Source organism: Ixodes scapularis, unplaced genomic scaffold, assembly GCF_016920785.2.
Source record: "Ixodes scapularis isolate PalLabHiFi unplaced genomic scaffold, ASM1692078v2 PGA_scaffold12__126_contigs__length_90152505, whole genome shotgun sequence".
In the NCBI taxonomy this organism is placed as follows: Eukaryota; Metazoa; Arthropoda; class Arachnida; order Ixodida; family Ixodidae; genus Ixodes; species Ixodes scapularis.
In genome coordinates this window covers 5,112,420-5,140,124 of record NW_024609838.1, presented here as the reverse complement: position 1 = coordinate 5,140,124, position 27,705 = coordinate 5,112,420, and the positions used below count along the sequence as shown (strand labels likewise).

At 47.4% G+C, this 27,705-nt stretch overlaps 1 protein-coding gene across 3 annotated transcripts in view; it reads left to right on the top strand.

Moving 5' to 3' along the window:
* The window catches only part of LOC8040523 (receptor-type tyrosine-protein phosphatase kappa), a 93,318-nt gene that overhangs the window by 28,825 nt on the left and 36,788 nt on the right, over positions 1-27,705 (top strand). For all 3 annotated transcript variants that reach the window (XM_040211592.3, XM_029991228.4, XM_040501386.2), the window contains exons 12-22: positions 315-385; positions 2,459-2,684; positions 4,971-5,276; positions 10,370-10,666; positions 10,845-11,089; positions 13,467-13,539; positions 14,647-14,753; positions 17,294-17,498; positions 18,504-18,600; positions 25,111-25,363; positions 26,470-26,509. In XM_040211592.3, coding sequence (XP_040067526.1) covers positions 315-385; positions 2,459-2,684; positions 4,971-5,276; positions 10,370-10,666; positions 10,845-11,089; positions 13,467-13,539; positions 14,647-14,753; positions 17,294-17,498; positions 18,504-18,600; positions 25,111-25,363; positions 26,470-26,509 — 1,920 coding nt within the window. The remainder of the gene's footprint in view (positions 1-314; positions 386-2,458; positions 2,685-4,970; positions 5,277-10,369; positions 10,667-10,844; positions 11,090-13,466; positions 13,540-14,646; positions 14,754-17,293; positions 17,499-18,503; positions 18,601-25,110; positions 25,364-26,469; positions 26,510-27,705) is intronic.

The window sequence follows — 27,705 nt, the reverse complement described above, 5'->3', positions numbered from 1 at the left end:
GAAAGTCTTTTTGTACAACTTCCGCAAATACCATATTGACAAGATCTGCAACATGTGGGGTGTGCTTCGACAGACGTAAAGGGCTCGCGTGAACTGAGGACGTAACTATGACTAGACCTATTGAACAACAACTACAAGGACGCGTCCTCCACCTTCTGTCCTTGCGCTCTTTACCCATGTGGTTTTTCGTAACGCGTACCGTGTCTCTTTTTGCATCGTCATTTTTTTTTAGTTTAAGTTTTATGTAAAAAAAGCGAAAGTGGATTCTTGCGTGCGCACCCAGATTCCTTCTAACTGACCTGCTTCGATTCCAGAACCCACGTCTCCGCCAAAGAACGTCAAGGTCGACAACTCCAGCACTCACAGCGTGATAATAACGTGGCAGGTGAGTATTTTAGCCCCGGCGCAACTTTGTCGCTAACATTAAATACATTTAAGTATGAAGTTGAGTGATCAAGTGAGCTCCTCCGTTTTATTCTAATGTTTCGAGTGCATGCCACACAATGGGCTCCCCGTGACCAGAAGTGGCATTCGTATCTTTAACTCTCCAAGCCCTCCGGGTAGCATTTTTGAAGAAAAAAAGTACGAGCTGCAGCGACGGATAGTTTGACGTGTATACGTGAAATATTTTGTTATTGCCTCGATGATTTTGTTTTAGAGGCTCACTATAGCACCCTATTAAATAAATGTAGACTACACGTATGTTTCTTAAGGCCCGCTTCAGACAGAGCAATTTCGCCCAGCAACTTGACGTCGCAACACCAGCAACACCGGCCGCCCGCGTTCACACGCAGCAACCGAATTGCTCCGACTTGCCATTATCATCATTAAATTTGATTCTTTTTTCACTATTTAGACGCCCAGCTACGCGCTAAAAACGCGTTCTTATATCTTTGAACGGTGTTGAGAATACTAACTAATTTTTCTGAAACTGTTTATTTCCAAAAACGATCCATTCCAAACCAGAACTAAGTCTTCAGCTGTCATCATCACCACCACAGGGGTGTCACGTGAAAATATAGCCTCTCTGATTGGCTGCAGCCGCTTCAACCGTCTTCGAATTGCTCCGAGTTGCTCGCCTGTTCGAGCCGGACCCGATCTCAGCAATTCGCGTCGATCTAGGGAAAGCTAGGGAACAACCCGCCAGCAACCTCAAAATTGCTGGAAAAGTTGCCCCGTCCGAAGAACGCGCCCGCAAACAACCTTTACAATGGTTCGTTCGAAATCCGTGAGATGGCGGCCTTGTCGCTGTAAACAGCAGGCAACAACCGTTTCTAAGAAGCTGACGGGGCAGAGGAAGTCATTTTGAAGGATGACATGTGTTTACTTTTGTAGCGTGAGCTACACTGGCCGAGGTTGAGCAGTTTCGCGCGGCTCTCATAATGAGCCGCGCTTATTATTCAAGGCGTGCTCATTATGCGGAGCGCGTGGTAGCGGCGGCGGAGCTCCGGGTAATGAGCACGGCGCACGGCGCCGCGCTCATTTCGTAATCATAATGAGCACGGCTCATTATGAGAGCCACGCGAAGCCGCCGCCGCGCGCTCCGCCGCCGCCGCGCTCGCCTCGCCCGCCTCGCCGGTCTGCTCATTCCAGATGAGTGACGTCATAGCCGCGGCAGACGCGCTGGTGCCGCCGCGTGCCTAGCTGTGTGCCTCCGTTGCGCAGTAGCCAAGTCTGACGCTGCACCAGAGCGGCGTGATAGCGCCTCTCATTTTGTGCGCATAAGCTCACGCTACGTATATCCTCACATAGCCGAGCTAAGCTTCTGCATTTTCGTTTCTGAACAGTCAGCATTACGATCTGTCTGCAGAGGAAGCTTGGCGTACGGGACAAAGTTGCAAGAACGATGCGACCAAAAAACAAGGTCTTTCTTTGGACACTGGGCGCTTAAAGCGTATCTGATACATCGTGCTTAGTGTCGCATTTCAGTGTGTTTATAGAAACACTTTCTCGTTTTTGTATTTTTTTTAATATGCCAACCCTTTTTTATGCATTGCCCTGATAAGATCTGCATGTTCTCTGCAAAAAAAAAAAAAAAAGATGTAGATTCCCGGGCGTTTACTAGAGTGTAACCAGCATCCTCAAAGTGACGTTTTTTTGTTTTTGATTTTTTAGCTTTACATAGGCCATAAACTTGTTCATTCTCAATCATTTTCAAAAATAGGGCGTGAAAGTAGGAATATAAGAAAGGGGCTGCCCAAAAGACACCTTGGATAAACGGATGGGTGGGTGCTGATTGCTGTACTCTTTGTATTGGGTGGTAGCTTGCTCCACCTACCCCGCTTATACCCCTAACCCTAAAATTTTGTCCCAATGACCGTCTCTTATTAAACCATCTACCCTACCAGTTGTGTGTGTAGTTTCACACTTCTCTACATTGTAAAGTTCATAAGGTGTATGCAATATACGGTAGAACATCGTTTTCAAACTCGCTGTGCCCGTCATCACGCGCTCCCAGAACCCTGGCCGGGAGACGTGGCTCTGCTGGAGCGCCAACGTCACCCTGGAAGTGAACGGGACCCTGGTGTCCTTCAACCTGACCGAGTCCGGGGTGAACCCCACCGACCGATTCGTCGTGCACACGCGTCCCTTCACGCGAGTCACCGTGCGTCTACGCCTGGACACTCCGGACGGTGCTTCGAGCCAGTGGACGGGGCCGCGGACGGTCACGTCCGCCGAGGATGGTACGTCTTTTCTGAGAGCGAGGCTACGCTGTCCTTCGGGGAGGTGAAGAGAAACTGAAGACGGGGAGGCGACAAGAACGCGCGGTTGTTCGCTTTGATTGGAGGGAGACAGCGGGTAGGGACAAAGGCAGCTTTGCCTTTACGTCTACCCCCTCTTATCCGTTCAATCAGAGGCTGGGCGCTCTGGCAGTACCGTAGATGCCCTAGTGTCTTCCTCTCCTTCAGTTGCTCTTCGTATATTGAACGTTACTAGAAAAACTCGATTGGGAAACTCGGCCCTGGAGTGGTGGATCTTTCGCGTTCAGAGGAACCGAGTCACTGCGAGCCAGATTCGATGACAGCGCTGCACCTTTGCCCTCAGTCCGTTCTGTTAGTTCGTTCGTAGTCTGTTGGCTAGCTGTCGGCACATAACCTGTTCTGAGACAAGAAGGGAGGGGGGGGGGGGGCCTTCAGCAAAGATTCACTTCAAAAACGCGGGTAAGATTTCTTTTTTTTTTTTTTTTCACAGTTTTAGTGCGCGTTTTGCAATAGCATAGTTCGCGAGGAAGCCGCACCGTAGCGCTACTGTACTTTTTTTTTCCGTTCCGGTAGTTTGGGTGTGTTTATTTCCCGTATTGGCCGCAGCGGCAGAAACGGCTGCAGTATAAAATCTCGTTGAGCTCAGTGCTGAAGTATGGGTTGAAGCCAGTTATTCAAAGCAGGTTCCTGTGGCATTGTAATAAAATATATATAAAAAAAAAACAGGGCAAGAAAGAGGACAATGACGATATACGAGCGCTTTCTCTTTATTTATCCACTGTTTATTTTTATTTGCGCTTTTTATTTTATCATGAAGCATTGCCAACTAGCCCAGCTTTCCAACCTGGCGCTTCTGTGGCAGTTTCCCAACTGAGTTGTTCCAGCAACCTTCGATGTATGCAGTGTTCGGTTTGACGTCGAAAGCCGCCATGACATTAGGGAATTGTAGTAGACCGTTTTTCTCCTCCGCTACGGTATCCGTGAAGAAAACGACGCAGCTGCGCATGCGCGCCGCCAGCCTTCTCTGCATAGTTCAAGGTCTTGTGGCGGATTACGGAGCGCTATCCGGGTGCTTAGCGGGCTGCGGAAACGGTCTACTACAATTCCCCATTGATAATGGAGAGTTTTAGGGAACCGCTTCTGCCCATCCCATACGGTATGCGATGGGGGCCTTCCGGAACGAACTGCGCATGTGCGAGCCTTCCTCGGTAGCGCATGCGCAGTAAATACCGGAGGGACCATCGTATACCGTATAGGAAGTGCAATAACGGTTTCCTAAAACTCTCTCACACCTCATACAAAAGACCGAATGCAGCCAATGACTGAGGCGTCGTCCTCCCTTGAATGGCGGTCCTTTCACAGTGGCCACGCAAAACACTGTCTGTAGACATGCTATACGTATGTCTAAGGCCTGTCCACAGCTTCTTCTGCCATCATGCTGCAGCGAACACAGCGTCTCTCGTACGACGGTTTGAGCGGTGCGACTCTGGCTTTAAAGGCACAGACACATGCGTTGGGTTGCAAACGAGCGCCCCGAATCCGGTTGTTAGGCCTCAGGCTTTTGAGTTGGCTCAAACCGGTCTGCTACTCGGAATTGCTTTCGGATTAGAACTTATTATACGAGACCAAGTACCATATCGCTTATGAGACCGTAAACAGGCTAGTGAAGAAGTGGTGTCACGGCCATAATGGAATACTAACTGCTACTGCAAGTTTCTACCTTTTTACTATGTATTTTTTTTTCTAAGGCTTTACCATAGAATTGGAAGTCTACCCAACCTGACGTCAAACCGCCAGCGCCTATTGGCGAAGCTGGACGCGGAGTCGTTCGTTCCGAAAGTCCTGACGGTGACGTAGGCGGCGCGGTCGACCCGAGTCGACGAGTGAATTCTAGTCATAGCGACTAGGAGTGACGTGAAATAGATATCTTAACACATTTCCTTCCCTCTCACTTTATCGCAAAGTAGGGTCTCCAATGCTGGAACATTGCTTGGAACATTGCTCGTTTCTAGGCAAGCAGATTATAATTATCGAGCGATATTCGTGTAAAGGCTGTATTTCTTATATTAACTGCCAGTTTAAGAAACCCTGAGGCTTAATGTTATATAATAATTCACCTTGCTCGTTGATTCGTACTTCGGTCCTTTCATCGGATGACGCTACAATCTCATCGACAACAGTGCGATAACAAAATACTCGGGACCCTGCATTTGTTAAATTGTCGATGACTATATGTTGGTTCTTGTTGTTGTTTTCTTCTCCGGGCAGCCCCCAGTGAAGTCCGGCAACTTCAAATGACGAAGAGCTTCGCGCGGCAGGCGAGCTTCGCGTGGCTACCACCGGCCAACGCCAACAGTCGCATCCGTTACTACGTGGTCATCTACAAACCGCTACGCCTGTCCCTCCCCTGCAGTCCCATCGAACAAACCGAAACCAGGCTGATCGTGCCCGCGTCGTCGCAGCGCGTCAGCCTCGAAAAGCTTCACCCGTACACCCTGCATCGGATCTTTATTTACGCGATCACCGTCAAACCTGGACCGAACGTGACGGCGACTTTCACCACGGAGCAAGCCGGTAAGTGAGCGTGCCCCCCCCCCCGCCCCGCTGCCCCGCTGCCACCACGACGGCGCTTTTTGGAATTTCAAAGACTGTAGCTCTCGAGTTTGGGCGGCGCACCCTGGCGAGCGAAATCGAACACTTCTCGAGCGTGTTTCTCTTGTGCGTCATAGCACTCTCGCACATTGCTCGCGGGCACCAAGATGACAAAATTTCATCGGTGGATACAAATTTCCCAAAAATAGCGAGAACAAAAAAAAAAAAAAAAGGTTCGAGGTACACTTTAGCACTTCTTATGAGTTGTGAATGCGAAAGCATGTACATCATTTTTGCTCTACGCGTGTTGGCGCGCTGACTGGCGCTGACCTGGCACTGACGAGAGTTCCCTACGCGAGCCAGAGTTGCGCGTCTGTTTTTCACGTGCCGCCGCGCCGCTATTCGCCGAGTTCCGATCATATGAGGAGCCGTATCAAGCGCCGCGCAGGAGAGTACACGCTGCGCGCGCCCCGGCGTACATTCCCCTGCTTTTGAGCGTGCCATGCGCGAGGAGGTTATAAGTACTAGGTGGGGGCACGTTGCAATATTGGTGAAGCCTAGTCATAAAAAGTTTAAACGATTTTGTGCCCAGCGTGACCGCAGATTTCTCTGGCGATTGGTGTGCGTGACATGTCACGTGCGAGATGGATGGTTGTTTGTAAAGGACTCCATGCAGGCTTGCGCGCGCTCCGTCCGGTAGGTTTTATCAGATCGAAGGCTAGACTGTGGTGTGTTCTAGTACCCCATAGCAAGACGATGGCTAGCTACGGTCACGTGTTGTGGTCACGTTGGCATGGTAAGTGAGGAGTGAAAGGAGGAAAATGAGAAAGAGGCGAGGCGTCAAGGGAGCATGGCTTGTGGAGGCTACGCGGCCGACGTCATGCCCTCTCCTACCCTTCTATCCTCCTTGCGCCTTTCGGCTCGAACGCGCGGCGCCGCTATTCGCCTTATTCAGTCACGTGAGGAGTGGGATCAACATGTCGTGCAAGAAAGACGGCGCCACGGGGATGAACGCGCGACTCTAGTTCCCGTAGGGAGCCTGCACAGGAACTCTAGCACTGACTAGAGTAACTGTATATGCTCCGCTTGCGGAGCAGAGTACCGCAATGGTGCCATTCTGGAGCCAAGCACTGCGGGAAGCCAAGGTCGGTTTTTGCAGGGGACACGAACGCGCAGATGCGAGGCGGCGTGCTGTGGCGTGCTGCGGCGCGCTACGTAAGGAAAATAGTGCGGCTGACGAGAACGCCGTCCCCTCGCTTTCGGACGAGAGCTCGCCGACTCGCCGAGATGGCCGGATGTGCCGATCGCGTATCACTCCGCGAGAGCCGCAGACGCGAGCTACGCGATCGTCGGCCGTGCCGTCTGCTTCCCATACCTTGGAAACGGATGTCCTAAAACATCGCTCGCGTTATAAAAAAAACAGGATTGTATTGTACCCAGTTGACGCACATAATGTTCAATGACTCATTGAGCTTTCGGTTCGGTCGAGTTTAGTCTGGGATCTATATCTTGCGAACTCAAAGCGGAAAATATGTTCCCCCGAAACTCGGCGCTCTGGAAGGCCGCTTTCCCTCACGAAGGTCGGATCCAGTTCTGCGCACGTGACCACTCCTCCGCCAATACGGAGATGGCGGCGAAAGGAAAAGGAACGCGATACTCTGGCTCGGCAAGCAGAGCCTATACAGTTACTCTAGCACTGACGGACGCGCAGCGCCATGAGGTGGCCGGTCGTTGAAACTGACGCCCACCGTCAGTTTCAACAACCGGCCACCCCATGGCGCTGAGACTCCAGTGAATGAAGGACTAACAGCACTATTAAGGAACATTTACAAAGATAACAAGGTGATTATAACATGGGAAGGAAAGGCGACAGGGAAAATAGAGATAAGACGAGGCCTTAGGCAGGGGTGCCCGTTATCGCCTTTGCTGTTTATGTTGTATCTGAGAGGATTGGAGGATAGACTAGAGAAGAGTGGGCTTGGGTTCAACCTTTCTTACAGTAAGCTAGGCCAAAAAATTCAGCAATCCTTACCGGGATTGATGTATGCGGATGATATTGTACTAATGGCTAACAACAGGACAGAGTTGCAGGAATTAATGAGCATCTGTGGTAGGGAAGGAGAGGAATTAGGTTTAGAATTCAGTAGCGAAAAATCGGCAGTCATGATTTTTAACGAGGGTGAAGTTGAGAGGCTGAAGATACAGAATATTACAGTTGAGAGAGCTAGTAAATACAAGTATCTAGGAGTATGGATATGTGATGGTGCAGAATATCTCAGAGACCATGAAAAGTATATAATAGGTAAGGGCAACAGAAATGCAGCTGTAATGAAAAATAGAGCACTTTGGAATTACAACAGGTATGAGGTGGTGAGAGAGATTTGGAAAGGGGTCATGGTGCCTAGCTTGACTTTTGGAAACGCAGTGCTATGCATGAAATCCGAAGTGCATGCGAGACTAGAAATAAAACAGCGCGGAGTAGGTAGACTGGCTTTGGGGGCACATTGCAAAACGCCAAACCAGGGAGTACAAGGAGACATGGGATGGGCATCATTTGAGAGCAGGGAAGCGGTGAGCAAGGTAGAATTTGAGGATAGGTTGAGGCAAATGGACGGGGAGCAATGGGCACGAAAGGTTTTCAGCTATTTATACATGAGGAGTGTAGACACAAAGTGGAGACAGCGCACTAGGAAATTAAGAGGAAAGTTTTTGGGCTATAGCGAAGATACGGAAGAGCAAGTCTCAGTTAAGAAGAAAGTTAAGGCCACAGAAAGAGATTGGTGGCTAGAGGGAATGCAGACAAAGACGGCTCTGGAAAGCTATAGATTAAACAAAAGAGTTATTGCCAAAGAAAGCATTTATGAAAATTCTAGGGGAAGCTCATTGCTGTTTGAGGCAAGAACGGGTGTTCTGCGAACCAGAACATACAGAGTGAAGTACCAGGAAATTGATACAGTGTGCACTGCTTGTGGAGAGGAGGACGAGACGGCTGAGCACTTGATACTCTACTGTAAAGGGCTTCACCCTATGCCTACCGAAGACAACATAGATTTAATAAAGTCATTGGGTTTTAGAGACAGCGAAGGGAGAGTGGATTTCAAGACTGTAGAGATTACCAAGCAAAGATTAAGTGAATGGTGGCAGAAATCGAGAGAAAACTAGGTATTTTCTTATCCACTGATGGCAAGGGGGTTTCATAGCCTCACTTTCTTTGCACTGCGGAGTGGATATAGATTTCACATTTAAATATTCTAAGCTTAAATGGTAAAACAAAATGGCTAGGTGGCGTAAGCTACCGCCCGATCCAAAGGGCTCAGCCGTATTCATCCATCCATCCATTCATCGTAGCCTGGACGACGCGCGCTAGCGAATGGGATCGAAGTGGTGTAAAATGTGTCGTGGCTAACCGGCCAATGGGAGCTGGCTGACTTGGAGAAGGGTGTAAGAGCCGTTTGGCGTGGTTTCAATGCTGATGACGTCGGCTCGCTCCATGAGACAGTTAATGCGTTTGCATTAATAGCAGGCAAGGAAAATCCTTTTGATGAGACGCTGAAAGCACGGGCTGCATTTTTTTGTTGTTTATTTACACATTGTATAGTTCTTTTATATTCTTTGTTACCGCGCGTAGACACAGGCTGACACACACTGGAAAACGACCCCGACTTGCGCGTAATGAAACACTGCAGCGCCACTGTGTCCTTAATACAAGCATTACGTGATCGCGGCTTAAGGACGCGCTCGCGCCCCCTGGCCGAGAGCAACGAGCCTATTGGAAAGAAGAACTTTGCCGCCCCCTAGCAGCTAAGTTCCGAATCAAATCGGTGAGGACTACAACAGCAGGAAGCGTTTGTTTGTGTTTCCGGCGCAGCGCTTGGCTCACGTGGCCGAACGCAACGAGCGCGTTCTGGAGGCATGGGTGTTCGAAAGAGACGCCCTGACATTTGAGAGAGAGAAAGAGAAGTAGGCGTTTATTAAAACAGTGCTGTCATCCAGCGCCTGAAGCTGGTTTGCTGCAGTGTGTAATGAATGGAATAACAAAAAATAAAAGGGAGTAGAGAAAGGTAAGAAAAATATTATATAAAGGAAGTATAAGAGAATATAGAAAATGATACAAGGGAAAATTTTAAAATAAATGTAGATGTGAGTGTTTCAATGGCCAAGCGTCATTTACCACTTCAGTTTACTTTAGAACCCTATAGCCTATGCTGTAAGCGAGTATTCTTCAGACACTTCAGGAGAGCTTCTGTGGCCTTATAACCGTCAGAAGATGTCATCCATGAGGGACCAAACACGATGTCGATGTCTATTTGTTCTTCCTCTTTGATGCTGAGGTGTTTCTTCATTAACTTTTTTATGGACGCCGCCGCACGATGCACATTCAGGAGACTGAGCTTTTCCGATTTTGTTAAGGTAGCTGTTGGTGTACGCAACTTTAAGCCGCAAGCGGTGTAGCACAGTCTCCGTTGGTCTTGGTAAGCCTCGTGGAGCCCGGAACTGTAGCTTAGGATCAATATTGTAAAGATATCTGTAGTGGTATTGAAGGTTTTCCCAAAGAGACAATGTTATTTCTTGGCCGATTTTTCTGATCATGCTATTTGCATCTGGCCTCGAGAATGTTTGAACCTCGTGAGTGAGTATATAGCATATCATTTATGATATGCCAACAATGGAGATTCTAATTGGAGGTAATACCGGGTAAACATACATAATAATCGTGTATTCGTCCCATTCAGGATATGCGTCCTCGATGAGAAATCAATGGGTGCTAGTTTCTATCATGCGCTAGGAACAAAGATTAACAATAACGTCAGAAACCTCTTCAGTCACGAAAAACTCATTCTAATGTGAAAGTATTTCGTTGCTAAAGTTGTAACCAGTTACAACATTATTCAAACACTGCTCTCAAACAGTTACATTGCAGCCCTGTTTCATTTATTTATTTATTTATTTTTTGCCGATTGGTTGTCTATGCTATTATCTGTTTTCCCCATTGACTGTCCATGGCTTCCATGATGAGCAAAAGTCCGTGTATATCGGCCGCTGCATACGCGAATAGCGCACCCTCGTTGCCGCAGTTCCCGAGGGCGCCCCGACAAGCCTCCAACACGCAACGGTGACCGGACTGGAGAATGTGGTCTACTGGGGGAAGGTGCCCTGCGACCTCGCCAACGGCGTCGTGAGCCGCTACTACCTGGAACTGGACAGCGCCGACCCGTGGGAGAGCGAGCTGCGGAACCTGACGACGACGGACATGATACTCGGCTTCAGCGACCTGCTGCCCTACACGCGCTACAGGGCCAGGGTGTACGCGGAGAACGCCGCGGGTCGCTCCAGGGTCGCCGCCGAGCTCAACTTCACCACGCTGCCGACCGGTGAGACCCCCTTTTTTCCCTCTAAATGACTAGGAAGTTCCGAGCCACAGCCAAACTACTCACGCTTCGCACAAGAAGACGCGGGGTTTTGTACGATGTATATTAGCGGCGCGACCTCGGGCAGAGTGCTGCAGGCGCCAGTGGTTGGAAACGTGATCCGTCGTTTTTCCTCCCTCAGCTCCCCCGGCTCCGAGCAACCTGACGGCGTACCAGCTGTCCCAGACGAACGTGTCTCTGTCCTGGCAGCCTCCGTACCCGCCCTACGGTGTCCTGGACCGCTACCAGGTCAAGTTCTGGACGAGCGACACCCGCCTCGAGCCTTCCCTGCTCGACATCGACACGTTCCGCTGCTCCCGCGGGAACTCGAACAGGCACTGCTTCACGGTGCCCAACCTGCTGCCCGTCAGACTTTACCATTTCTCGGTGAGCGGAGACGGTCTGCCCAGTTTGCTGCGTTTCACTCGAACGGCGAGGCTCCCACGAGGGGGTGTCTCTTCGGTTATTTATTTATTCTTGGATCGAGAGTCATATAAGATATACGGCGTCACATTAACTTTTGATTTTTGAAAGCGTGAAGCCAAATTGTATCACGTGACCTCGTGACCAGGTCACTCGATGTCACCGTGTCAGGTGACGTCATCTCGACACTTGTGTCGGGAGCATTGACTTTTATCCAGGTGAGTGCTTGTCTGGATGAATAGGCCTAATCATTTTTGTTTATTTGTACGTGTCGATACCCTGAGGTCCTTCTGAATTACTAAGAGGTGGGAAAGAAATTTAAATTGCACGGTGCATGTCTAGACGGCAAAAACTAATATAAATTACGGCACGGAAGAATATAGAATATCTATAGCGGTAGTTTCGAGCAAATTATCTTTCCGGAATGGGGCGACGGAGCCGGGGAGGCGCGGTTCCGATCCAAGGAACGTTCTGCGCATGACCGACACAAGAGGAGGAATCTGTTTAGCGTTACATATTGGTATCAAGACGGAACGAAATTTGGTAGGGTCGTTTGAATTGGCGTTGGCTCAGTAAAGGCTGGACTCTACAAAGAGAATTGGCTGAGAACAAGCGACGAATTTCGCCCCATAACGAAGCTGAGACCAGAAGAAGAAAAAAAAAATGAAGGGCCACACATGGTGTCTCAAAACACAGCTTATATTTGTGTCTGGTTTGACTAATGGTAAATTACGTGTGTGCTGCTACGACCTTTCAAATCAAGTTTGTCAAAGTAGGCATGCGTTCTGTTCCATCATTAAACACGGGGGTGGTTAAGAACAGGATACATTTCAAGGGTAGATGATGTCGATTTATACCCTACTGTGTTGTGGGTTATTGGAAAAAGAACAGCTTTAAAGATCATCAAAGTTTTGAATATATCTTAGTATTGCAAAGTCACATTATCATCTGCCGAGAAAAGATACCCCTTGGGCTCCAATATAAATTAAGATAAGAAAAGAGCAATCCGTTCATCACGCTATCTACTTCGTCCTTAGATCTACACCTCTGGTTTCCGTATATTGAATGCAATTATTGGGAAGTACTTTAAAGGGGTACTCCGGCGTTTTCATCATGCTCCTTGCTGATTTCTTAGAAAATTTGCTAAGCACGCCAACAAGCATCGCTGAAATAGTATCCGTAATAATAGGTAAAAAAATCTTTTTTTTTAATCAAGTTATTGAAATTAAAATTTTGTCCCTGACCGTGTTTTTGAAACTGAAAGCCTCTACTTACAACAATAAAGAAGTGACCCCAGCGGCAGGCAAGGGTTCACTCTTTGGACTGTAGAATTTGTTCCCGACTAATTCCAAGCAGTTTCATGGTGGTAGGTGAATGCTTTGGAAGCTCGCTCCAGTACCTGCGCACCAGCACGAAACAAATGCTTGGCATTATATATTTATGAACTGCCTGCTTGACTGGCAAGCCGGCCTCTTACTGGCGTCACTGCTCTGAAAAGGGCAGGTATCTTTGAATGTTTGTTTTTGCGTTATTTTCATTTGCCGATATCACATCATTTGTTCTGAATTTCGCGATAATAAACAACATACCGGAAAGGGTGAAGGCCGGGGATTCGGAAATTATAGTTAGTTGGGGCAACTAAAAAAATTGCTGGAGTACCCCTTGAAGTACATTGTACTTAAAGTATTACTTCAAGCAGATTTAGAAAACATATTTCTTACTTGAAGTACATTGTCTGAGTAAGTACATGTAATTTGCTTAAAGTATTTTTTTTAGTCCGCTACTTTCCGAGGAAAGTGCAACTCCTAACTTCAAAGTACGTTCCCCAAATTTGAAAACAGAAACAAAACAATAAATATTTGTGAAATTGCGCTATCGCCTTTCGAGGAGTCATCTGGTCATTTATTTGAGTGAAGTAAAGGCGGCTACAAGACCTATACAAATAAATGCCTTATAAGTTTCCTGCGTATAGTTCTTCAGCGAGGGTAAAACAACTACTCTGTGGCCACTTGACAATCCAATCTTCTCTGCCATTTCTAAAAATAGCTAGTGCACCACCGATTACCCCTGGGGAAATGCGTATCAGTTAAAAAAAACAAGACAAAAACTGTATAGGGGAATGAAAGGGCGTCATGAAATATTGTGTTAAAAAGTACTTATACTTTTATTTGAAAGTATGTTGTATTTATAGTGCTTCACTTGAAGTATACATTGTGCTCAGTGTACTTACTACTTTACTTGAAGTACATATTGTCTCATTTACTTTGTACGTTACCTCAAATACTTTTAGATGTATTTTACCCTGCTGAATGCTTGTCGTAAAAGCTTTATGTCCATTTAGGTGAGGGCATTCAACAAGGGCACAACACATGGCCCTTACTCGGTCGAGCTGGAGGAGGAGACCAGGGAGAGGGGTAAGACTCCGTCCTTTCCTCGATTTTTGCGAGAGTATACTTTCCCTTTACACCTTTATCGGCTCGAAAAACGAAAGTGGGATGAGCCACGTACGGCTTTTTCCATTTCCAAGAGGCAATATGTCATCAGCGTATCACGCGTGCCGCAAAATGTTGAAATTAACATAACAGGCGCTAGGTCGGTGACGGGTTAAGAATTCACCGGACAATCCGTCTTCAGCGTGAGCTTTTGTTCTTTCATTAAGTTCCGTCGTGCGCGTAACCAAAACTCGGTGGAAGGCGACGAGCGCGTGGTAAAGGCAGAGCAGCCTTTCATCGTCTATAGCTGTTCATGATCGTGAGCACAAAAAATAAGCAAGTGGTGATAATTGTGATGACAATGAGAATAATAACACCAATAGTACCGATGGCATGAGAAAAGCAGGACGGGGCTTATCATGTTCCTCCTTCTTGCTTTATGATTGGTTATTCGGTGTCCTTTTTGGCTGATGCTGCGATCTGATTGGCTGCGAAGCCATAATGAGGTGCAGGGGATTCGACATGCCCTGCCTTTGTTTAGAGTGACCATACGGCGAGCAACTGTTCCAAAACGCATCTTCGGCCTTTCGGAACGCAAGGAGGAGCAGGCCAATCAAAGAGCAACACAGAGAACGCCCAGGGAACGCTCGATGACGAAGCAGCCAGTGCGCGCCGTCATTGGTTGATGTTGGGGGCAAACAAAAGAACGTGGGCGCCTTCGGGGGGTGGGGAGGGGAGGGAGGGAGGGGGAGGGGGGTAAACGAACGCATGAGGTGCGCGGGGAGCGGACAAACTTGCGCGCCATATAGCCGTTTGCAAGTACTGCCTCTGGGTGCCGCCATCTTTCTGTTGGTTTGGGAAGATCACCTTACAGGCACGCAGGCAGGCATTATTGAGGCGAACCCACGGTTTCCAGACTGACGCCCAAGCAAAGCGTTTTTTTTTTGTTTTTTTTATGCACGGTGGCCAGACTAGCTCTTGGAGCGCGGCTGCAGCTTGCAAACGTCTATGGCGCTCTCTTTCGAACCAGGAGCCGTCATTGCGATATTCTCTTCAAGCATTGATTGGCTTTTCACGCTATCCGTGTAGTGCCGGATGCACCCGCCAGCGTCCACGGAACGGACAGGGCGGAAGACAGTCTCAGGATTCAGTGGGACGAGCCTCTGCGGAAGAACGGATACTTAAAGTCCTACAGGGTAAGTTTTTGTGATTTGGTCTGCCGTGAACTGTGACGTGCTCATTGGCGTGTTGTCTCCACCCCTCGTTTGAACAATTTGACTCATCGGTCACCGAATCCTCGGCCACGCCTCCCGTCTTCACGGTATGCACAATGACACGATTACCTGCGGACGCGCTTCAAGCATGCTCTAAGCACGTTTGTTTTATACATATTGTGGGCAACCTGGCGATTCCAAGCGGTTGGCCCAGGCTGCCCCTCCGACAATCATAAGTGGTCATCTTGACCACGCGGGGGCCAAGGGCAACTGGCCACGCGAGCGGCGCTCCGCCGCTGATAAAAGGCCGTCGCAGTGGATGCGCGGGGGCTGTTGGGATCGCGGCGCAGGCGATAGCGGTCATTAAATGTTTACGTGTTGTTGAACCGGTGTGCTGTGTCATTCTCCGAGACGGGTAGCAGCAAGGGAAATCCCACAATATGGATGCTCGGAACAAGTGCGCGGACCGTTTTCGTGGGACCGATGTGACGGGGCCGCAATACAAGGAAGACACACGCTTCAGGCGATGTCTACAGACTTTCGTTTGTATGATGTATTCGCAGTGTTTGATCGTGGCTTTCAAAGGAAGCTGGAGCGCTTTCCGAGAAATCTGAGTTTAGGAGCGGACTTCTATAGGTTCTTGTCCCGTGAATTCAGTTCTCGCACTTATCTTGGGAAGAAGTAAACGTAAACCGCATTGATTTTGAAAAACACCGCAGCGATTGCCGCCGAACATGTGGCGATCCTCTCTGCTGCCTGTTATTTGTCCGGAGCGTCGTGATGCCATGGTCGGCATCCCCGAGCCAGCTTAGTGGAGAGCGAAAGTCATCTGAACCCGTTAATGACGTCACTTTCACTAGTTTTTCCTCTCCGCTCTCCCGCTTTCCTGCCGTCGGCGCGCCGCAACAGGCGGGTCTACGTCGAAATTTCAATCGACTATTATGACGCTCCTAATAAGATTGAAAGTGAATTTAAGACATATCTTTTATGGTGCCTACATGGCAACGTTTACTGCTTGTTCAAATTCAAGGACCTCTTCAGCTTCCCTTTTGAGACGCTAAAATGAAACGTGGGTTTCTAATGTTTGGATTCATAATGTATAATTACTTTATTCTCCAGGCGAAACGACGGAGCAGAATCATGTTCAAAAATTAAAAACGGATTTCTGATTTCAGTTTTTTTTTTTTGTGACCCTTCAACTTTTTTTTTTGCCACGTCTACGTGTACAGTCGTCTTTAGTAATTGTAAGACCGACGAGTGTCAAGACGATTACTCGCACAACAACAATTATACACCCACAAGTGTTGCGGGTACTCCCCAAGATAGACAGGAATACGGTTTTCTGACGACAAGAGCATCTGCCCATGCGCTGTACCACACACAGCTAACGCCATCAACTTGACATAGTGTCAGTGATGTATGTGCTATTTGATTTGTGTTGATGAAAGAAAAATGAAGGTTGTGGCATCCTTAGTGTATGCCTATTTTACTACAGGTAAGATGTGCTCATGTTTTATGCGTACAAAAGGAAGTACAGTCTCCACCCATACTAAAGACCCACTCGAAGTAAAGTCCCTAGATAGGAGCTTCCTACAAGCGCCGACTGTGTGACGGTGCAGGTTTTAGGAATGGCGGCGCACATCAGAGGTTTAAACTGAATGCCGCCATTTTGTTCCAGCTGAATGTGCTTCGTCGTTTGCATTGGTTGTCGGTACTCATAAAAGAAGTGTTGAGGGACTTTAACTCGGAGCACCCTGCCGAGGCGGTGGCTGAAGGGGAGGGGTGCGCGTTTTGTTGATTGTTCCATATCGGCCCAAGGCAAGCGACTCTCGACAACGCAGCCGAACTGAATCGGCGAGCACTGACGAAGCGCCTTCCCTTCCGTCGGGGTCACGGTAAAAGAAAGGAAAAGGTCCTGAAGAAGGCCAGCCAAGGCGGCAAGCGTTTCCTCGTGCTTCGCTCAACTCCTGGCCTGGGCACTGTTGGTTAAAGGGCCATCGCGCAAAGGCAGTTACGCGCCTCGCGGCCTTGTAAGCGTGTTCGCGAATGAGGACGGTTGATTGAGTTGTTCTTACAGGTCCCCCGATGCCCATTAAAAAACCTCTGAGACGCCAAAAAACATTTTTTTTTTCATGTTAGGCGCTGAAATGGCATGTCAGGACATTACAAAAATATTGTTTCACTATAGAGCTGCATAGTTTTTGTTTATAAAAAAATAGAAATACGAGGCCCAATTCAAAGTTCCCGCCAGTGCACTGTGACGTAACAGTGTACCGCAAGGTGTCGGGGCCCTACACATGTCGCGCCATCTCCCGGCGTGCGCCAAAAATACGAGCGAACCTTCGTCGCAATGATTGCTTCATGGCAAGGCGCTGTCGTCCAGGCATCTCTCTTTTCCACCATGTTGGAAGCGGGTCTTTTACATTGATGGTGACTGCAGCGCCTTGATTCGTGCGATGGCCATCTTATATTGGGTCAAGCATCCTCGTTTTCTTTTGTTCTTTTCGTTCTCCTTTGTCCAGGTGAATGTATCTCTAGCACATTCGTTCAGTAGTTCGGTCAGCGCCGCCGCTCGCCCCAGGACGGTGGATCTCCAGGACGTCACCATGAGAGAGTACTACCTGCGCGACCTCTACCCGGGAAGTACCTACAGGGTCTGCGTGCAAGCCAGCACAAGCGCCGGTTTTGGTGATGCAGTCTGCGACAGCATCACCACTAGGGCCGCAGGTGAGGCTCGCCTCCGAGCTTGTGACGTGCCCTCGACAGAGCGAGCACGTTCGTCTGCATACCCTTGCCAACTCCCGTTCACGCGTACTATACGGTGAGAAACTGAGGGAGAGGAGGAAAATATAGAGCACGTGGACGTCAGAGTGCTGGGTAGATTCGAAAGGTGTCTGCCTTTGCCTCTACTCACCGTGTCAACCAATCGGGGTGAACAAGGCCGTCGTCTGCTCTTCGCGCAGTGCCTCGCGTTCGAACGCCGGAGGCCTGCGTTCGGCATTTGGTGCGTTCATACTGTGAGTAGAGACGAAGACAGCTTACCCACTAACCTTCCAATCAGAGCTCGGCGCGCTGACGTCCCAACAAACTCCCATCTCCCTCTCTCTCCCTCTGTTTTTGTTCAAATACTTCCACATCTGCGAATTATTTTCAAGTAAAGCTCTTAGTAGGAAAAAAGGTTAAATTATTCGTTGGAGATTTGTGTGCTACGAATGGTTAACTATAATATTGTATTTTTTTTCTCTCCTTTAGCAGTCGATGAACTACTCTCTAGCAACGAATTTCCAGAAACATTTACTCCAGGTCCGAGTTCCTTACGGGGGAGCGGTGCTTACTGCACAAAAGGACGACAAAAAAGGAGACTAATGTTGATCCTTTCAATTTTCCTTGTGCCCTTCTTTTTTGTGTTTTCTTTTCCTTATGTTGACGAACGTATATATTCATGCTCAACTCATTTTTGCGGGTGATAAAATTGGTTTTCGAGTATTTCAATGTATGCACGAGTGTATACTTGCATCTATACTCGTGCATGCACTTGCGAGTATATACTTCATTTTTGAACGCATCTATAATCGCGTGTTCTCCTTTTTTATAAATGAAAAGTTAGTTTTCTAAAGCTACTACCATACTTGTTGTTAATTTGCCTGGACATTAAATGGCCTTTTACAGCTGAAAATATTAGGTACCAGTAATGGATCGTTCAGCCACGATTGTTCCACAATTTCTTCGCAGCTCCCGTGGTGCGAACGGAACCAAGGGTGAACGGCATCGTGAACAACACCGTCAACGTAGCCCTCGATCCAGTCGACTTCGCGAAGGGTCCCATCACGTAAGCTGACTGTCAGAAGAGAGAGTTTTAGTGGGTTCCCGTTACTTTGATACCTCCGATAACGACAGGATGAATGTGCAAAGGCGGCGGCGTAGTATCAGGTATCGTTATCGGGGACAACGGAGCGATATACTAAAACGTAACTTGACTCCTAACTGCAGAAGGACGATTTGATCAGTGGATCACGACTGCTAATGTGTGGCCTTTAATGTGCATCACTGAGCAATGGCGAAATAAAAATAAAAAAGAAAGCTCGGGCTTTTGGCTATTTCCTCAGTGCCAAGTGTGTTCGTTGCCTTACCTTTATCTGCTGAATATGAGCACGAGAAAATGATATCACGACTTCTTCTCGCCGCGGTCTGGCTGGCGTCCCTCAAAATCTTGTAATGCCTATAAACTTCGAGCTTTTTCACATTGACAAACAAGCATGATGCGCATTTGAGGACGGAAGTTTCAAGAACATTAAAAGAACAAGTGAGGGTGATATTTGCGAGGCTAATAATTCTCACTGCCGCTTTTGGGGGGGAATGCTTTTCTTTTAAAGGTAGCATGGTAAACACGTGATACTCAAAAGCGAGGCGCGAAATCGATACGCAAAAAGTGTTACGACCGACAGAACAAGTGTCACCGTCGCATCAGGACTCCCTCAAGTGTGGCGCCAAATTCCCATTGGCCGGTGTAAGCGATCACGTGACGCTAGCGAGAACCAATGGCGTTCTCGTGTGAGGTCGCGGTAATAATCTTGTTGCATAAACGACTGCACCTAGATTTACTGACCCGAAAACCTACGGGCCTGCAGCTGGATGGATGGATGGATGAATACGGCTGAGCCCTTTGGATCGGGCGGTAGCTTACGCCACCTAGCCATTTTGTTTTACCATTTAAGCTTAGAATATTTAAATGTGAAATCTATATTCACTCCGCAGTGCAAATAAAGTGAGGCTATGAAGCCATCAGTGAATAAGAAAATACCTAGTTTTCTCTTGATTTCTGCCACCATTCACTTAATCTTTGCTTGGTAATCTCTACAGTCTTGAAATCCACTCTCCCTTCGCTGTCTCTAAAACCCAATGACTTTATTAAATCTATGCTGTCTTCGGTAGGCATAGGGTGAAGCCCTTTACAGTAGAGTATCAAGTGCTCAGCCGTCTCGTCCTCCTCTCCACAAGCAGTGCACACTGTATCAATTTCCTGGTACTTCACTCTGTATGTTCTGGTTCGCAGAACACCCGTCCTCGCCTCAAACAGCAATGAGCTTCCCCTAGAATTGTCATAAATGCTTTCTTTGGCAATAACTCTTTTGTTTAATCTATAGCTTTCCAGCGCCGTCTTTGTCTGCATTCCCTCTAGCCACCGATCTCTTTCTGTGGCTTTAACTTTCTTCTTAACTGAGACTTGCTCTTCCGTATCTTCGCTATAGCCCAAAAACTTTCCTCTTAATTTCCTAGTGCGCTGTCTCCACTTTGTGTCCACACTCCTCGTGTATAAATAGCTGAAAACCTTTCGTGCCCATTGCTCCCCGTCCATTTGCCTCAACCTATCCTCAAATTCTACCTTGCTCACCGCTTCCCTGCTCTCAAATGATGCCCATCCCATGTCTCCTTGTACTCCCTGGTTTGGCGTTTTGCAATGTGCCCCCAAAGCCAGTCTACCTACTCCGCGCTGTTTTATTTCTAGTCTCGCATGCACTTCGGATTTCATGCATAGCACTGCGTTTCCAAAAGTCAAGCCAGGCACCATGACCCCTTTCCAAATCTCTCTCACCACCTCGTACCTGTTGTAATTCCAAAGTGCTCTATTTTTCATTACAGCTGCATTTCTGTTGCCCTTACCTATTATATACTTTTCATGGTCTCTGAGATATTCTGCACCATCACATATCCATACTCCTAGATACTTGTATTTACTAGCTCTCTCAACTGTAATATTCTGTATCTTCAGCCTCTCAACTTCATCCTCGTTAAAAATCATGACTGCCGATTTTTCGCTACTGAATTCTAAACCTAATTCCTCTCCTTTCCTACCACAGATGCTCATTAATTCCTGCAACTCTGTCCTGTTGTTAGCCATTAGTACAATATCATCCGCATACATCAATCCCGGTAAGGATTGCTGAATGTTTTGGCCTAGCTTACTGTAAGAAAGGTTGAATCCAAGCCCACTCTTCTCTAGTCTATCCTCCAATCCTCTCAGATACAACATAAACAGCAAAGGCGATAACGGGCACCCCTGCCTAAGGCCTCGTCTTATCTCTATTTTCCCTGTCGCCTTTCCTTCCCATGTTATAATCACCTTGTTATCTTTGTAAATGTTCCTTAATAGTGCTGTTAGTCCTTCATCTAGGTTTAAGTTCTCCATTATGTCCCACAGGTTTCTTTGGTTCACATTGTCATAGGCACCCTTGATATCCACAAATGCCAGCCAGAGCTGTCTGTTTTCTTTTTGCGCTATTTCTATACACTGTGTTAGAGAAAATAAATTGTCCTCCAACCTTCTTTGTTTTCGAAACCCGTTCTGTAACTCGCCCAGTATGCCCTCGCAATCTACCCATTCCTCCAGTCTGTTCTTTATAATCTGCATTACCAACCTGTAAATAACCGGTGTCACGGTTATAGGACGATAATTCCTAATATCAGACTTATCTCCCTTTCCCTTATATATCATACTCATCCTACTAAGTCTCCATTCATCTGGAATATTTCCTTTTGTTATCATGGTACTCACTACCTCCCTTAGTTTTGCCTTAGATTTAGGACCCAAATTCTTCACCAGCTTGATAGGGATACCATCTGTGCCTGTCGACGTGCCACTAGGGACTCTTCGTTCCGCCTTTTCCCATTCTCTTTGTCCAAAATCCGCGATGTCACAAACTGGACTGCTACTTCCTTCGGTTCTCCTATCTTCCACATGTACCCGTTCCCGAAATTTCTCCTCCATCACTGCTCCTATATATTGTATCGCATCATCTCCCTCTAATTGATGTCCCTGATGCGAGAGTATGAACCTCTGTCTAGCTTGCGTTGTTTCACCGAGTGAGTTCAAGTGCTCCCAAAACTTCTTGGCAGCGTTTCTATCTTTCTTACTTACATTACTCATCCATTCCTCACCCTTTCTCTGAATTTTCGCATTGATCAAACTGGATGCCTCTCGGCGACATGTTATAAAATTGTCCCATTTTCTTTTTACTTCCGTTTCGGACTCCCCACTACGCTTGGAATACCTGTGTTCTCTAGAGGCTTCCTGACGTTTTTGTATCGCTTGCTTCACTTCTTTGTCCCACCAACTTTGTGGTCTATGTCCTTGCTTCCCCTTTCGTTTACTCTTAACTTTGTCTAGTTCTAGAGCAAAAAGCCTAGTTAGGCTCTCATAGGTCCAATCTGTATACCGTTGCCTTGAAACTGCTGCCTCTATTCTTTCAACAACTATTTCCAACTCTTTGTCGCTGCAGAAAGTTTGCTTTGAATTATGTTGTCTAGTTTCAGCATTTACTTCTCTGGCAAAATTCAGCTTAATACGTTTGTGATCACTACCAAGACTTTTGGAACCTTCTTCATCTATTTTCATTACTTGTAACTTACCATATATTTTGTGTGACATGAGTACGTAATCTATAGTTGAATGCAGATTGCCAGTTTCCCAAGTTATGTGCCCGTCACACTTCTGACTGGTATTACATAAACTAAGTCATGCGTTTGGGCAGCGCCCTCTTGCGGGCGAAATTAATATTTCTTGGTCGCGTTTCGGTTGCGCGTCAATAGGCTTTCTCACGTTGCTCGCGGATGCTAAGCTGGCAGAATTTTATTGGTGGATAAAAATTTAAGGGGGGGAAGGGGGGGGGGGGGAAGATAACAAGAACGAGAAAGCTACAAGGAAATCATTCTTATTAATGTGAGAGGATAGCGCGAGCTGCATTTTAGAGCGCAGCTCTTAGACGTCCGTTTCCAAGTTGAGCGGCGTCAGCGTAAACGCGCGCGTTACATTATGGGACGTCACGGTTTCCCCGCTAAATTTAGCAAAGAAATTTAGTTGTTGTTCAGGTCACGTGACGTCAATTTTCCTACTAAATTTAGCGGGAAAATTTTCCCCGCTAACTTTTGCGGAGAAACTTAACCCGCTAAATTTATCGGGAAAAGTTCCGCGCTAAATTTAGCAGTAATATTTCCCAGCTAAATTTAGGGGGAAAATTTCCCCTCCAATTTTAGCAGGGAAATTCACGTGACGTAATATGGTCACGTGACCACGTCACGTGACCGTGAGCAGGGAAGGAGGAGGGTAGGGTACGGAGGAGGAGGAGGGGCATACCCTCCCCTCCTCCTCCTCGAGAGCTGTGCTCTAATTTTGCATTACAGAGATTTTTGGACGTATTTCTTTATTTCTCTTCTTCTTTTTATATAAGCTTGTTTTGTTCTTTCAGTCGCTCCGTTACCGCGCGTGAGCAGATGCTGACACACGCTTGCAGTGATGTGATTGCTGCACCAATTGCGCCCAACTGCGCCAAGGGGCTAACCCTGCTACACCCTGCTACATTTCGCCGAAATATGGGTAATCTGCGCCAAGCCTGCGCCAAAGGTCCAATTTCGGTCGCCTTTCAAAACCGAAACTAAACTGAGTACTGTAATTGAGCATCCGTGAGCTAGGTGGCGCAAGCGGCCGCTCGACATAAAGTATGCTGCATCAATCGTCCATCCGGGCTCGCATGGTTTTTCCCGCCGTTTCTCATTTCGCGCTCTCGTGGGTCTCGTCTCGCATCCTTTTAAACATTTTGTAACGATAGATGCAAGCGTGTGCGGACGCCCCGACGCTAGCTTGCTAGCTTGAGTTACCAGCCATGCCGTCATGTTGTAAAATGAAACCACGTCTTTGCGCGGTGGGAGTTACTTTGTGATCTGAAGCAATAGCTTCTGAAAGAAACGGCCGTGACAAAACTATTTTTGGTCCCTGCTTACCAGTCACCGTGGTTGCATGACGTCGGGCGTTCCCGCATTGCTGCAGATATGGCGCGTCCTAAACTGAAACGTAAGGGCCGCTGCAAGGTAATCAGCAATCCTGTCCTTGTTCAAATGAAACGCTACTACTAAAATTTCTCTTTAACTCAAAGACTGCTCTGTAATCAATGCAAAGACTGCATTGATTACCTAGATTTCTCTCGGTGGGCTTTCTTTTGAGAGGAACACCGGTACGTGAAAAGTCTGTCGCTTATGAAAGTTTAAGACACGCTAGCTAAAGCAAAAAAGGCAATGTCTGCATGCTGAACCCGCACAGCGCGCTTGTTTATCTTGAGTTCAGTTGTTGCACAAAGCGCTCCAAGAACTTTTTGATCCTGACTCGCGATGTCTTGCATCGATGCGCTCAGGTTCCTTTTTTGTGTGTGATTAGCTTGTGCCTCGCCTACTGGCCTGGCAAGCACGCGCCGCTGGACTTTTTTTTTGTCGTATGCTGGGCCGTTACATTTTGCAAACAATTTTGGGGACCAGATGGCGACGGAGCGGAGTGGCAGGGTTTCGTTTTCGATCGAACTGCGGTCTCCGTTCGCACAACGAAGCGCGTGCAACCGCAAGCTGCCGAAGTTGCCCTCACGTGCATGCGAACATGATTGCACGACAGAGGCACCAGCCGGGACGCTTGCAATCCATTGCTTTACATTTGCTTGCTTTTGACGAAAATCTGGCATATCGGGAACCAGTAAAAGGGTGGGAGACGTTTTGGAATTGCTCGGCAACGCCTACAGCACTGCACACTTGTCGGATGTCTCAGCGTCTCTTTGGAGACATTGAAAGTGGACATTCATTACTTGCCGAAAGCTAAGCGAGGCTTGCAGCAGCCTTGCAGAAAGTTTCAAAAAGCGAAAGGAAATCGCCCGCCAGTCGTACTGCACCTTTTTCATGTGTACAGTTTTGTATTGCAGTTACGTGTTTCATCAGTCGGATACTGCTTCAGTTTATTATATTATATAAGTATTGAACTTTATGTTTTCATATATTTACTACTAAGCTGGTCATTTTCAAATAAATTTAATATGTGCAGTTTGGTTCTTATTTATCAATAGCGGGTACATATATATGTATCATTTAACTGAAGCATTGCAAAATATGTCGTGTCATTGGCATTTCAGTTACATGGTGAAAGACTCCCAGGTGGTCTAACTTGACCATAATTTGTTTATTGCGGCGAGCAAAGTGCCCTTCCTTTGTTCAGCCCTTAAACCAAATATTTTTATTTTTCTAAGAATATCTGCCCCCAAAAGCCACTTTTGCTGCTCCAAGACACTATTTTGGCTGCTCCAAAAGGTGCTCCGAAACGGCTTAGGCTAATCACATCACTGCGCTTGCAAACGATCGTGGCTCGTGCATGGTCGCACGCTGCGGTGGCGTTGTGTGCCCGATGCAGGCATTACATGGTCGCGTCTCACGGGCGTGCTCTCGCCCTCTGGCCGAAAGAAACCGGCATATTCTCGTATGACGACTTTGTCAGACATCTTGATTTTAAATATATAAATATTTTTGATTCCAGGGCATATTATCTTCTTGTGGTACGAGGCACGCACGACGTGGACGGACCCGTGGTTCCGGTCAACTTCAGCGACGCCCAAAAGATGCAGCTAGCTTACTACACGGCGGCCATGTTCACTCCGGACGAGGTCAAGCAGCTGTCGTCCGACTTCGTGGTGGGCGCGGGCAACGTCGTCGGCGGCTTCGAGAACCCGCCGCTGAGCGACGCGACGCCGTACCGCATCGGCCTCCTCGTGGCGAGCAGCTTCTCTGATGTAAGACGATAGCCGACAAAGTAGACAATGAGCGAAAACTCTGCCCCCCCCCCCCCCCCCCCCCCTTTCCCGGTCACAAAAGCACACTATTCAAATGCATCACCTCGGCCGTAATCTTTAAAGCCTCAGTCACATTGCTATTACATCATACGAAAGACAGTCTAGGTGGCACAAGCTACCGCCCTTTACAAAGGGTACAGCCATTCACATCCATACATCCGGTCTGAGGTCACTGTCTGAGGCGTTTCTCTTCCTTGTATGACGGTCACACTAGCGATACAAACACTGTCTGTAGGCGTCTTCGAAAAATTTTTCTGCAGTGAACGGCGTGCCTTTTGAATGATGGATGAACAGTGTGACTGGGGCTTAATAATATCGCTGATTGTGCTTATAGATTTTCTTTATTTATACACTTACATTCTCTGTGTCAAAGGCAGATTTGCACCTGTTTTTTTGCTTACTCTCGTACCCAGCCACCTGGTAGACATATCCGGTATGGCCGACGGAGAAAGCATAAAACAAAATCTTCAAATAGAAAAAAAAAAAAAAAAGTAGATGTGAGGCATAACGGGAATGGGTGACGGTTACGCTTACATCCCGAATGTATTGTATTGACGTGGCGACGGAAAAAAGAAATGTTTTCGCCTGTACTACATGTGTGATGACACTCAAGATGGCGGCTCGCTTATGGAAAAAGTTTACGCACGGTGTCGTTCTACAAATCACGACATTGTGTGCATGTCGACGCTTCCAGCTGATGTGACCAACCACACAGCGTCAAAAGTTTACCATCATTGTGTTCGCTCGTGTTTCTTTACATGTTCTATCATCCCTGAACCAATCGTAAACAGAAAAAAAGAGCCCAGTGATTTGCGCTTTAACGCTGCTTGATTGTTCGCCTTAGCTCGTAGCGTCAGGTGCGTCTGGACTCTAGCTGAAACGAAGTATAGCGTGTTAGTAAGATGTTTTATAATCCTGGCGGGAGGTAAGAGTAGAATGAACAGGAAGATATAAGCCGCATTTTCAAAATATTGCACGCCGACCCTGCGATACGCACGGGCGGCGACAGTCTTGATGATAAGATACGCTCTTGTACCTGTTTCCAGGAAGTCCGCTACGGATACCGACTGTCTGAGCCTGTTGTGGGTGAGTTGACGCTCAAATAGGCTAAGCCAACGTACCTCCTACACTTCGTTCGCCCCCCAATCAGTCTTACGGAAAGCGCTACAAGTAACGCAATTTCTGCATGGTGTATTACGACAAAAATCGGGGACGAAAACGGAGGCAGAACTGGACAGGACGCGTCGCGATTTTCCGTTGAATTGTCTATGTGGATGAAATACTTTTAAAAATATGAGAACCGGCACACCTAGCAGAACACAAACATATGGTCTACAAACACACGCCCCTCAAATACTGGCGTTATTGGTTCCTCAAAAAGTAAAATTCTTTATCGGACAATGACAAAAAAGGTGCGCTTACACAAGAAGTGTGGTGGTGGGACTTAATCAAGAAGGCTTCGTGAATTTCTCTGGCCGTTTTCGTTTTCTAATTGCCCGTGACACAGGTCTCAGCAAAGACGGGGCTGCACTTCTCAGAGTTATCCCTAAATGAAATATTGGCTGCTGCTAATAAAAACGACACGTTTGAAGTAACGGGAAAAATAATGCGTAACTTTCAAGCTTGGGTGACGCGTTTCTTCTGGATCCAGACCTGATGCATTTTGAGCCCCTTGTGCATCCTATCGACCGACACACTGTTTACAGACAAGCCCGCGTTTGCCCACACTGGGTGTAGGCAATGCGCGTGCGCCGAAACCGAATTCTCCCGAGGCGAGGCATGTGCGCATGCGCAGTGCCGACAGCAGCGCCACCGCGGCAGCGTCACGTAACAGAGTTGAGTTGGTCTACTCTATAGTCACGTTTGTTTGTATTCCTTTTATTCGAGACACTGACAGGTATTGATTTTGATGACAGTGAGGTGGGTTTAACGCCGAACGGGGAACATCTTGGAAAGAAACAGTGGCAAAAAAGCTTGAACCAGAGTAAAGTCACCTGAAACCAACAAGCCTAACATGTCACATTGTTGCCCGACGGGGCCATGCCACCGTTTCAAGCACTGCGACATAACATCGACAAAAAAAAAAAGAAAACACCTTGCAGAATGCTTAGGAGACGTAGTGAAACATATAAGCTATTTACGAATTTCAAGTCACAAAAAATAATCAGATCAGTGGGCAGAAAATATATTTATACGTCGTTACAGAAATTGGAGAAAAAAAAAAGACAACGTCTGTAAGACATAAAACATATTATGATAAACTGGCAAGAATGCAGAACAAA